Source organism: Pteropus vampyrus, unplaced genomic scaffold (genome assembly GCF_000151845.1).
Source record: "Pteropus vampyrus isolate Shadow unplaced genomic scaffold, Pvam_2.0 Scaffold83, whole genome shotgun sequence".
In the NCBI taxonomy this organism is placed as follows: Eukaryota; Metazoa; Chordata; class Mammalia; order Chiroptera; family Pteropodidae; genus Pteropus; species Pteropus vampyrus.
Window position 1 is genome coordinate 4757774 of NW_011888864.1, and position 13292 is coordinate 4771065.

General features: G+C 34.4%; 1 protein-coding gene across 7 annotated transcripts in view; it reads left to right on the plus strand.

Moving 5' to 3' along the window:
* FGF14 (fibroblast growth factor 14) overlaps nucleotides 1–11347 on the plus strand; it is a 580805-nt gene extending 569458 nt beyond the window's left edge. For all 7 annotated transcript variants that reach the window (XM_023532434.1, XM_023532435.1, XM_023532436.1 and 4 more), the window contains 2 exons: nucleotides 6991–7189; nucleotides 9252–11347. In XM_023532434.1, coding sequence (XP_023388202.1) covers nucleotides 6991–7189; nucleotides 9252–9388 — 336 coding nt within the window. In that variant the 3' untranslated portion in view covers nucleotides 9389–11347. The remainder of the gene's footprint in view (nucleotides 1–6990; nucleotides 7190–9251) is intronic.
* Nucleotides 11348–13292: the final 1945 nt, after the last annotated feature.

A 13292-nucleotide genomic window follows, 5' to 3' on the forward strand; every position in this document is an offset into this window, starting at 1 on the left:
AGTTCTTAAAAACCATGTCAATAAGTCATAAAAATAATTAAATACAATCTAAAAATACATTTTAATATGTAAAATAATATGTCTAAAGATATCTTAAGTGTGTATTTATATTTATGTAACATCTCTAAATGTTAAATAATATATTTATTGGCAAAAAAGTCTTTATTTAAAATTTTATTTCCCCAGAAAACTATTGAAGTAAAACTTCTAGTCCTATAAACAGAAGTGCTATAAAAAATGCTTTGTTGGTGAGAATATCTGTAAAATCACTGGGTCCCATAATTAAATAAAAGCTGTCTCTTAAACACATATATAATAATACTTTAGTTTGAAGTATACACACAATTTACCATACCATATTTTTTCTCCTTGTGGGCATTACAGCCCAATATTATAAGTATTATGTGGAATTTCAGATAAGTAAAATGCATTAGTCAACTAGATTTCCTACTGCATTTTTAAGTACAAATTATTTTTTGTTTCAAAGTTTATAACTATAAAATCTGAAAGGTCAGAACATTCGTTCCTTTATATGTAATTTTAAGAATGCTCTGCATTTTTTAAGGAAATAAGTAGTGTCAGAACAATATCATTAAAGAATATAATTGATTTAAAAAACTATAAAAGATGAAGGGAAGTGGGATCAATCTCTGCTGACTTCACGATAAACTCTAGTAGACTACATCTCCAAAAAGAAGGCCAAATAATAAAAGCTGAGAATACAGTTTGAATGGATCATTGGGATTCTCACCTAAAGATATATCTAATTAAGTTGAAACCTGTTAAGAAAAAATAATTACCTACTGCCCTGGTCATGATAACAATTAATATTTGAGTTGTACTTTTTGACTTAATTTATGGTTTATAAATATAGCTATAGTTTACAACTTAATTTATAGTTAACAAATCATTAAGCACCTCTATTGTCTTATTTGATATTTGCAGGAAATCTTTGTGATTAGTTATTATTTTCCAAGTAAGAACTTGGAATTTGTGGCTTCCTCCTCTTCTCAGTTTAAGCCTAGGAAGGAATATCTAGAAGAAGTCCAGGGTCAGGTTCCTTACTGCTCTGTTGATGAAAGGAGACTGACTTTTTGATGACTCTGGAATATAGAAGTTAATAAAATACTAATAACTTACTTATTATGGATGTATTTTGTGCTATTTGATACTATATATCTAATATTATTTCTATATCCTCTCTATTTTGGAATTACCTTGTATTCTAATAAATGCTGTAAATATGTCTGGAATACCTGTTTATGTGTTTCCCTTTGAAACAGTGGTGGTGGTGGTACTTGTGCTGGTGCTGGTGCCAGGCGAACTTGCAGTTATTAACCAAACATAATTTCCATTTAGTCATAGATAACATTAAAGATGATACAGTAACTACCTAAATGGGAATTTGTGGGATACAACTTGCATATTCGTATGGGAAGCACAGGCTTATAACACACAATAAAGGCTTTTCCAGGCATGAAACTGATTCAAATCGTATACGTATGTATACATGAAAATAAGTACAATCTAAGTTTAATTTGAGAATAGTTAGCTCACTAGGAATTTTGAAATTAGATTAAAAACCTCTCTCCCAATTACTTGTGTTGGAAAGCCCTCAAAATTTACCTTATATCAGGGTTGGCAAAAATTTTTTGGCAAAGAATCATACAGCACCATTATAGGCTTTGCTGGCCGCACAATCTCTATCTCAACAACTCACCTCTGAACTTTGTAGCATGAACTTTGTAGCCAAAAACTGTAATTTGACAACCACTAAGATAGATTCTCAAGGTCACTGTTAGTTCTTAGGTTACAGTTATGCTAAATTATCTGGGTTTATAGCTAATTCCTTGGTTATAAATTATGGAACTTGGGCCCTCTCTTCCCTCCATTCTCTCCTTTCATCCTTAATCCAGAAGCTTAGCTGTGTACATGCAAGTGGCTCATCAGGGTATTTTCCTAAACAAAGACATTTCTCTTAGAAGAGGAATCCTGCTGCTACTGTTAAGATAGTAAGTACACCACAGATGGTGCTTTCATTTCAAAAACAACCACAACATAAAAGAAAATATGAAATTTTTGTTTAATTGTTGTGTTTTTCTATTCTATGGTTTCATGATTTAGTTTGGCAAGGATACAAATTAATATTTAAGCTTCTACTGGAACTCAACTGTTGATTTTGTTGTAGCGGTGTTGCTGGTTCTAAATATAGCCAGGCAAGATGAGAAAAAGACACATTAAACTTCTTATCTATTTCTTTATGGCAGTTTCAGACAGTTTATATTTAAGCTTAAATTTAAATAAGCATTCTCATATAATCACTACCTGGTTAGAGTGTTTCACTGGCGCAATCATCATATTACTCAAATGTATAAAAACTGTAAGTGAGGCTAGGGCCGCGTCGATAAGCCACCTGGGATTCCTTCTTTCTTTATACTTCTCTTGCCACTCTACATTGGGGGTTGCAAACTGGAGGTTTGTGGGCCCCATCTCATCTCCCCGGTCCATGCTATATAGAAAAACAAAAGCAAGAACTAAGAAATACTTGCTACTAATAAAAAGAAATTTTATCTAGAAACCTAGATTTCTTACTTCCTTTGAAAAATCAGATCTACTAAAGATCTAAGGTTTTATTTTCACATGAGAACCATGTAAAGAACAACTGCTCCTTTTGCCATCCTTTCTACTATTCTCTCTGTCTGTTCAGCACTGGCCTGAGTAAGGGGGCATTTATACTCATAACAGTACTATGATTACCCCAGCTTGCTTCTTCACTCTTGTATCTGCCCGGCCAGTATAGACATGTGAGTTTCTGGCCCCTGCTGGGTGCATGATCCCTGGAAATTTCATCAATTATAATTATTTCAAGTCCTACCTATGGGACTTTTCACTGAATCTATCTCCCTAAAGCATACTGTAGGACTCAAACACAAAATTATGACTGTACAACTGCTATTAAGAGCATTTTTGTTTATGTTGGTTAATGTCCCTTTTTTGTTTATGTTGGTTAATGTCCCTTTTTCCTTGAGAGGAAGTGCCAAGAAAAAAGAAAAGATTTTTTTCTTGTCACTAATTTTTATAGCATATAGCTTTTCTCTTTTTGTCTTGGCTACCGGGAAGTTCAGAACTCAATTTAATAATGTGTCATAATTCTCGTGGTATTTCTCTTCTTTATGCATCATGGATTATTATGTTAATACTAAAGTTAGCACACACATACACATGTTCTACAATTTTCAAGTGCATTTTGCAAGAGGTCAGGCTTCAACACGTCAGTATGTAAGTGATACATATACTAACTTCTCAAAACTATCCTCCAAATTAACAACAGATTTGTATTTATTATACTAATCAGGCTATGCCATTATGCCCTTGCTTATTTATGAATCCTACATCTCTACCTCTTGCTTATAAGAAATTTAACCTGTTAATCGGCACGTCTAAAACCCTTTCTCACATTTCTGCAACCCACCCTCCTATCCACTTCTGCCCCCATAAAGCTCAATAATGGACTAATTATAGTTCTCCAAATGTACCATGGCACTTCCCACCATTGTCTTTCACAATACCATTTATTCCATCTATAATCCCTCTAACATTTTGAAGGTAAATCTATGATGGCAAATATTACATTGTAGTGTCATTTTTTAAGCACATGAATTTTAACCAAATTCTTCCAGTGAAGAACCTTGTTCATTTTGAATATTTTCATTTTGGTATACCTGATACTCAGCACCATATTTGGTATACAAGTTGTGCTCATTGGCTAATTTATTGATTTAGATAAATTAGTAAATTGACTAATTTAGCCAAATTTGGTTTGCTGAAATATTGCTAGAATTGAAATAACTGATACAGGGTATATTTTAGACTTTAAGAAATGGGGAATGTTTTTTAGAATAAGTTTGACTGTTTACTATATGCCAGGTTCTCTTCAAAATATTTAACATGTATTAATTCACTTAATCCTCCCAGTCACTCTGTTATCCTATGATTTAGTACCCATTTTAGAGAAGAGGAAACTGAGGGCCAGAGATTAAGTAATTTCTCCAAGGATGCACAGTTGGTAAGGAATGGGCCAGATTTGAACCCAGGGGGTCCTGGTTCCACAGCTGGTGTTCATAGTCTTCTACTCCACTGCCTCTCATTTACATATTGAAAGTATATCTGTTCCTTATGAAACCAAATAAATAGTAACTAATCTTTTTTTCATTATTTATTTATTTATTTATAAATTAATTAATTAAATTTTTATGGTGACATTAGTTAACAAAGTCTTATAAGTTTCAGCTGTACATTTTAACAGTAAGGCGCATACATATATATATATATATATATTTACATTATGTGTTCACCTCCCATAGTGAGCTTTCTTTCTGTCACCACATATTTGACTCCTTTTACTCCATCTACCTCCCTCTTTCCCCCTCTCCCACAGTAATCTTAACTTTCATTAGTTTTATCAGTTCTTCTGGGAATGCAGGGATTCTTTTGGGCTCCAATATTTGATGAGCAGTTTAATTCTTGAAAAGTAGAGAAAAGTCTAGCAAAATATATTACACAGTAGTACCTTTGATTATAGTATGCGTGTGCACATTAATTATTTAACCAAGAATAAAGAGTGAAAATGTATCAACCTGTCTCTACCATCACAAGTAATTGAAAGCAATAATTCTCATTGCAGAAGACAGAAAGAATCACCTATTTGTGAAGTCACTGGCACAGCTCACAGAAAGGGGATGTGGAATTGATTTCCTTAGAATCCTAAGATGCAAACATTTTATGTAAAAAGACTTAGTGTCAGATGTCTTTAAGGTATACTCTGAATATAAGTGACTTTTTCCACATTAAGATCTTCATTCTCTTTCACATTCAACTGAGTAAACTTAAAGTGGAGATGATACAGTCCTAAGTTGCTGATGGTAATGCAAGTAGTGTCTTCCATGTTTCTTACATTATAGTAGTGGGGATCAGATGAGAATGAAAGTTGGCTCATGGACCTGTGTTTCCTTATGGACCTGCATTTCCAAAGCTGGAGGCCCTGTTTTCTCTAAGTAAAGGTCAATCACTAATGATGCTATCAATAAAGTGAACCAGGCTCTGGGCAGAGACCTGAGGTGTTAGAAGCCAGGTGTCAGCTCCTCTGACCCCTGAGTAATCTCAGTTTGGGTCAGCTTTTACCAACCCCACTCCCAGCTGGTTTTGAGATAGATTTTAACTAATAAATAATATGCTTGGATGCCTTGGACTATCTCAATTAAAAAATGAGTGACATGCCAAAGTCTCAGCTGTTTATCCTAGAAGGTGCACTTTCAACCAATATGTTATATTTCTTAGTCATTTGAGGATAAGCCAAATTTGCAGCATTCTATGTTATTTTCCTCACCACAAATGTCTGAACAAGCATGCTTTTATCAGTCTTTCCTATGAGGCATGGTCTGGCGATTGACTCAGTGAGACTGTTAATTATTAATGAGAAAACTAATAGGATATTTGCAAAAATAGAATTTAGCGGAAGGAAACATTTATTTTGATGGGATCTTACTCAAACCTGAGGTAGCACTGTCTACATAAATTCCTTTGGGAGGAGGCTAAGACTGTCTTTTGGCTATTTTAAAATCATCGAATTAATCACTGTATGTCATCTTTGTCATGAATAGCATCTGCCATTAACAAAACCTGTTTCCTTTGGAAAACTATTAGCTTTTCAGTGAATTCGTTAAAGTTATGGGGCATTCTGAATAAATTATATTCTGCAAGAGAAACCATTTGATAATTCACATTCTCATGAGAAATACTGAAAGAAAGTTTCTACAGGCAATAATATCACATTCCTTATAGTTAATATAAATTTAATTCTTAAAAGCTTTATTTTTTTATACCTTAAAAGATGTGTTATTTTTTAGAATGTGTATAGAAAACAACTCTTTTAAAAAAATATTATTTCTGCAGTCATAAAAATCTATTAAGGTAAAATCGTTTTTAAGTACAGTGATACTTTTAAAAGATCAATGACAATAAACTTCTGTTTTGCAACTGTATTTCATGTATATAAAACATCACAATATTTAGCCTATTTTAAATAACCATAAAAACCAGTTAAGTGATTTCCATGGTCTGTAACTAGGAAGATTGAATTCTTAAATTAACTTTAATAAAGGTCTATCAGAAACGTCTTTGTAGGTTAAATTGTAGAAGTATGTAAAAGTCATCTATGAATATATGTGTTATTAAGGATAATTATAAAGTACCAAAACATCGTGCTACTTATCAATCAATGTAGATCATGGCATTGAGAGTCGTTGCTTTTAACTCACTGTACTCTTTCCAAAAATGCTGGGTGATCTCAGTCAGGGCAGCTTTTGCTATTTCTCTTCAAGAGTTCCAGTGGGGCTCCAAACCATGGAATTATGTCATTATTTTCAGCTCTGTCACTATGAACAGCTAACAACACCTGGCCTCAGCTCCTGTATGTCAATTGATTGTCACGGTTTAAGTTTGAGGTTTCAATTTGAGGTTTCAATTTGTCTCTTTGTAGGTAAAAATGTATCAGTCTATAATATCAGTGATCTAATGAACAGCTGGCAGCTGTTAAGGTATCATATAATTAATCCTATGGAAATATTGAAAACAGGTTAGCAAATACCTTAAATGCATTTTTTTGTTGTTTTGTTTACTGTGAATATATGTTACTTTATTGTGCTCCTTTTTGTTATACCCTGATTGAATTGTTTTCTGTTTAAATACAAGCAGTTTTGAGTTTGTTCATGTCTTCTATTTTCTTATTGAAAAACAACTATACTTTTGCTATACATATATTCCCAATAATAGCAGGTTATTCTCTATTCATTGTATATAGAAAAAAGTGCATGCAAGAAGAGGTACATCTGGTCATCTCATGGTGGATGAGCTTCTGAAGGATGAAAGAGAAACCACATTGAAACTCCCATTCCTTCTTCTAACTTTCTTTTCTTCCTTTTCCCTCTACAGGAACTTTTTACCCCTGAATGCAAGTTTAAAGAATCTGTTTTTGAAAACTATTATGTAATCTACTCATCTATGCTGTACAGACAACAAGAATCTGGTAGAGCCTGGTTTTTGGGATTGAATAAGGAAGGGCAAGTTATGAAAGGAAATAGAGTAAAGAAAACCAAACCAGCAGCTCATTTTCTACCCAAGCCATTGGAAGGTGAGTGTTATGTGTGCATTATCTTTATCAGATTTATTACACATTTATTTTTCACAGTGATAACTCTACCATGGATGCAAGGAACCCTCATGTAATGGTAGATATATTCTTTATCTGGATCTGGGTAGTTGTTGCATAGGTATCTACTTAAGTCGTGCATTTAAGATTTGTATACTTTACCGTATATATGTATGCAGGCATATTAGTGAGTACATATATTTATATATGTGTGCGTGTATATACATATACACAATACACAAAATGACAGTAAGTCATTGAAACCCAAACAATTAATGACCAGGGCCTATCTAGGAAAGGAAAAATTACATAGGAGTCTGAAATATGAGTGAATTATTATGCATTGTATGATAAAGCATAAATAAGAAATTAGAGAGGTTTCCTGGCCTTCCAATATAACACCTCTATGATTTGGCCTTATTCTTTCAAATGAATTTTGAGACCATTGGACTCATCAATATTCAAATGCAAGAAAAAAATTTAAAAACTAAGTCAATAAAGAAATCTTGAATTATTTATTGTCACCTTGCTTTGTCTCTTTACATTAATTTTTGTTTTAAATATAGACAATTAAGAATTGACTAAATTTCTAAAACCTTATCTCTTAGCTGCATAAATGTAATGAAAACGGACAGGGCCTTTATGTCTCTTAACTGAAGCGAAATCTGGAAGTTAGGAATTTTAATATACCCAACAGGAAATATCTGAGACTCTAAAAGTGTGGTGTAATATTACTTGATATTTCAATTGCACACTGAACTGTTGTACATAATGTGTGCGTGTTATGTGTATGTATATAATATGAGGAAGAAACAGTATTTTTAAATAATTAGCAAAGTACTTTTAAAAACAAAGAAGAAGATGTTATAATGACAGAGGTTATCACATAATGTAATTGATAGAGAAAATTAATTTCTAACTTTCAAGACCCACACAGGATGTAAGTTATATCACTGGAAATGTTAGGAAAAATTCGGTACTTGATTAATTATTGTTGCTCTGGAACATTTGTATCTCTTACATAACTTCAATCAAGGTTAATGCTCCAATGTTATTGTCTCCCAATTAAATTAGTAGTTGGAGTGAGGGATTGGAAAGAGGGATTGGAAAGTGCTTCAAGGATTTGGATTAATCCGTTTTACTACATTGACAAGTCCTTTAATATAGGTCTGATGTACACATGCACTTTCAAATATGTGTGCCACTGAAAACTCACATTATGCTTTGATGCAAAAGGTAAAACTCTACTATCTTGAACATGGAGAATGCAAATGGTAGTTTCCAACTAAACACAATATCTCTTCGTACAATACAGTAAGTCCTCACTTAACATCAGCAATAGATTCTTGGAAACTGCAACTTTAAATGAAACATTTAACGAAATTAATTTTACCGTAGGCTAACTGATATTAGCAAGAGTTATGTTCCTATGGCATATTTCTGGCCTCATAAATATCACTGAACTTCTAAATAAAGACTCTAGACATTTCTAATATTAAACATTGAAATAAATGTGGGTTATACATACATTTAAGAAAGATTAATAAAAATGAGTAAGAGAATTATTTTCAAACCCACTTATTCTAGCTCAGGGTTGCAGGTGGCAGGAGCCTTTCCCTGCAGCTCAGGGCGCAAGGTAGGACTCCACCTCGGCCAGGATACCCTTCTATCACAGGGCACACTCACGCCCACGCCTACATTCACTCAGACTGAGACAATCGAGGCACACCAATTCACCTATTGTGCACATCTTTGGGATGTGAGAGGAAACTCACATTCACTTGCAAACACTAGTCCCTGGAGAAAATCTACGCAGACATAGGGAGTATGTGCAAACTCCACACAGAGACTGTGAAGAAAGTAATGTCTTCCGTTTGAGGATGGAGAATTACTGCTTTAAAACAGGACTTCTTCTCAAAGTGATTGCTTTACCTTAGGGTAAACAGGACTGAGCAAACTGCTGAGGTCTGTGCGTGTATTGATGCTTGAACCTAATCAGGTAATGTTTCCTTTTCCGCCTTTCTTCACACCTTCCTGCCAATAGTTGCCATGTACCGAGAACCATCTTTGCATGACGTTGGAGAAACGGTCCCGAAGGCCGGGGTGACGCCAAGTAAAAGCACAAGTGCGTCTGCAATAATGAATGGAGGCAAACCAGTCAACAAAAGTAAGACAACATAGCCAGATCCTCACAGGTGTTGTGACTTACTCATCCTGAGCACAGTTGAGTGATTTATCCTTGCCAGACTTTTCTGCTCCCGTGGCTGAGGAGCAGCTGGAAGTAAGCGGATGCTTGCTCTTTGCTGTCTTGAACTTCTTGGTTGCAAGTGGATAAATCTCAACCTGTTGCACCCCCCACAATAAGAAGACACCTGGATAACCAGCTAAACTCAGACCATGGAATGCCCTACCAGATATGGAATGCCTTTTTAATATCTTTTCTGTGACCGTGACACTTCATGTGAATGACATACTTCACAAGTACACTCGATACCTTGCCTGCTGACAGCTACCCATAATCCTTTTTGAGTCCTGTTTCAGCGAAATCCATGTGTTTAAGTTCAATTTTGTAGCACACAAATACTATTGAGTAATTTCTAGTTAGAAGCTGTAAACCTGTGCTATTACAGATTTCCCTTCTTCCCGTTTTTACAGGGCTGCTCGCTCCACTGTCTGTGACCTTTCGCAGGGATTGTGTTCCTCTAAATCTTAAACGTTGCAGTTGGCGTAATTTGGAGAGTGATCAGGGAATCAGGAAGCCTTCTAAACCTATTATTACAAATCGCATCTATAAAGATTAAGAGTGTTGTCTCCGGCTCACACTATCAATTAAACACACATATATGCTCTAGTCAGTAGCAGATACTGTGCTCCTGAGGTTGGCGTTGCTGGGGTGAGAAATGGGTCAAACACAGTCCGTGGGACATTCTCTACGATATGTGTTTGACATCCCCTCTAGTTTCTTTGTGTGTGTGTGTTTTATACATATCACAAGCTTACTGGTAATGGTAACATTTGCCTTGCCCAGCGAGCAAGACCCACTGGTTTTTGAGAAAGTGGGTCCTAAGAACTCTGTAGGCCTTGTAGGCCTGATTAAGGTTCATTTTTCATCTACTAATCCTCATTATTTGGAAAAAAGAAAAAAAAAATCAATAATTACAACCTACAAGAGTTGCGCTACCTAAATCCATTTCAGATATAATCCTTCCTGTTTTTAATGAACGGAACTCAATGCCATCCCTGGTTTTGGCTGTGTTCCACTCATACTCAGCAGAGCATGGGCAAGGCGGCTGTTGTGTTCTTTTCTGCAGCAGCAATGCAAACCTTAGTTATAAATTAGACTTTAATATTTTTGGTGTTTAATGACAAGTTTTTAAACTGGACACATTAGGAAAACATATTTTTTTGAGCTCAGCATGCTGAGTCAGGTACTGTGTATTTCACCAGTCCATACCTCTAACTCAGCTTCATGGGCCCAGGTCACCTAATGGCTGGAGTAGAGGTGCCTTGCCATGATCTCAGAAGGCAGTCTGTTGAATTATTCTAGATAAAAGTAAAGGCAAACCAACATGTTCAAACATCAGGTTTTTGGTCCATTCGACTGATTTGCTTTTGTTTTATTTGCTTTTTAAATTTCTTTTTCAATAACTTGGAGTTTAGGGAAGACACCTACCAAGAAAGGCCATGAATAGTTGACTACACAGCGAAGAAACCATACAAAATGTTCAATATTGGATATAAAGAGTTTCAAAATGTTTAATACTAAATTGTTTGGAAATATATTTGTTAACTCTGTGTATACTTAATAAAATTCAATGTTTTGTCCTAAGAAGAGTTACTTGAGACCAAACTGAACCTCATTTATAGAAAACTATATGTGGGATCAATATACTGGCCTCTTGTTATTATTTCCATGTGGAAGGATGACCCAGTTGTCATCCCCTCCCTGCACTGTATTTACTGGGAAATTATTTTGTCACTGCTTTTCTAAGTCTCCATGACAGCCCTTGCCCAGCATTTTAAAATATTGGCCTGCTTAGCTCATTAAAGATTTAGTATAAATTTAACTGTTTATGCTTATTTCATTTTGGATTTCATTTCATATTGGATTCCATTTTAATAAATAAAAAATTAGCATAATGTTTGAGTAGATTTGTTGTTGATAATGCTAAAGTACAAATACAACAAAACGATTCTTTTGACCCTTCTTAATTTCTTGTTGAACCATTTTGAAGCCTATTTTTAACAGGATAAGTTAAAATACACTAGTTGAATTTAATTAACCAATTACTTAGGGAAGATGTATTCCATAATGTGTGGCAAACTGTGAATAATTTAACTTGAAATTCCAATGAGATGGGCTTATAAACACTGCTTACTCCAACACACACACACACACACATTAAAATACCCCACCAATTTGTTTTTGGTAATTAGCCCTACTTGCAGTTTTTACTTCCCCCCTGCAAGCCTATTTATTGGTTAAAATTAAGACAATATTTTTCTAAATGATGGATTTATGTAAATATGCACCTTTGTTTTGTTTTTTTTTTTACATGAGTTGTCTATAAGGGCATTTATTCCTATGAATGGATGTCAGAATACTTTCTTCTAATATATGTTTAGACATATTGCAGAGGGATCTTTGTTATTTGTAAATTAGTTTAATCATTTCCTTTGTGTCTGGTCTCACCTGTTGCATGGGATGAGGACAACACTGACAAACTGCATGTAGGACCTGTGTTTCAAGAACTGTTGGTATGTATTACTCAATTTACATACAAAGAGTTTGTCTGCATTGTACAGTTTCTGTGTTTAATATCATTTGTTGTATTCACAATACAACACATTGAATAAAATATTTGTATAAAAACATATTATAAAACATTAAACAACTTTATGTAATGAAATGGCATTGCACCCCCCACAAATATAGAGAGAAATTTCATGTAAATAAGTTGATAAACTCAATTTCCCCTTTTACCATGCCAAAGAAAAATTTTAGCTTTTTGATGATACCTCTCTTGCTATTTTTCCGGGATAACACTCTCCCATTTTTCCCCTCAAAAATTAAGTCTGCTGTTATTAAGTAAGTGCAATCTGTCGGTATTCTTGTTCTGTATAGTAAATCTGATGGAATTCATTTGTTCTTACAGACCGTGTGTTTTGTACCTCCATGTACTTATGTCGATTATATTGAGTCTAATATCACATTCCTTTTGCATGCATATCTGGTGTGGGAGGGTTATTTCAACTGAATGGTTATAGTAGCTGATTTCCTCACCCATCCTTTAACAATGCCTGGGAATGTTAATGGTTTTAATATTTCAAGTGAACATCATTTTTATTTTTGTATCAGTTTGCTCTCTAAAATGTTTTGCTACAACTTTGCTTGGAAAAATTTTAGAAGAGATGCAAATGGTCCACTCTCTGTAAAGAGTAAAATGGTACTGAACATCACTATAAATCCTGCAGAATTTAGAGATTCTTGCTCTAAATGTTTGCTTGCTCTCAGTGTTTGGGGGTAGGGGTGCAGAAGCTCCACAATGGGTCCATAAGACTCTTGCTGCAGTTCTTCTAATCGTTTGCCTTCTGGTTAGTAAGCAGAGTTTCTTTATGACACCTGGCTAGTTGTTTAATTGATGCCTAAAGCACTAAAACAGGCAGATGACCAACATCAGATTTAGTTCCCTTTAAAAAAAAAAAAAAGAACGATAAAAACCTTCATGTTCTTTAACTTAAACATGTCATTTAAAGTCTTTCTCTAATATTACAGGGAGAATTAAAATTGAAAGAGAGACCAGATTGATTAAGAAGTCCATTTTAGAAGGAAGTGACAATACTTAAAAATTATTTTCAATTTTATTTCAGAACAAGACTATATCCAATGAAAGCAACTGAGCTGAATCCAAGCATATCAAAATCCAGATGTGAACTGTTACTTTAGAGTAAAATACATTTCATAGCTTAGGATTTTAACTTACAAGGTGGCACGCAGGGCTTGTCAACTCTCTCGAATGCTAAGTAGGGTTTCGAAGTTTTAATGAGTCTGCAGACAAAAGCTGAGTTATGTTTTTTATTTTTT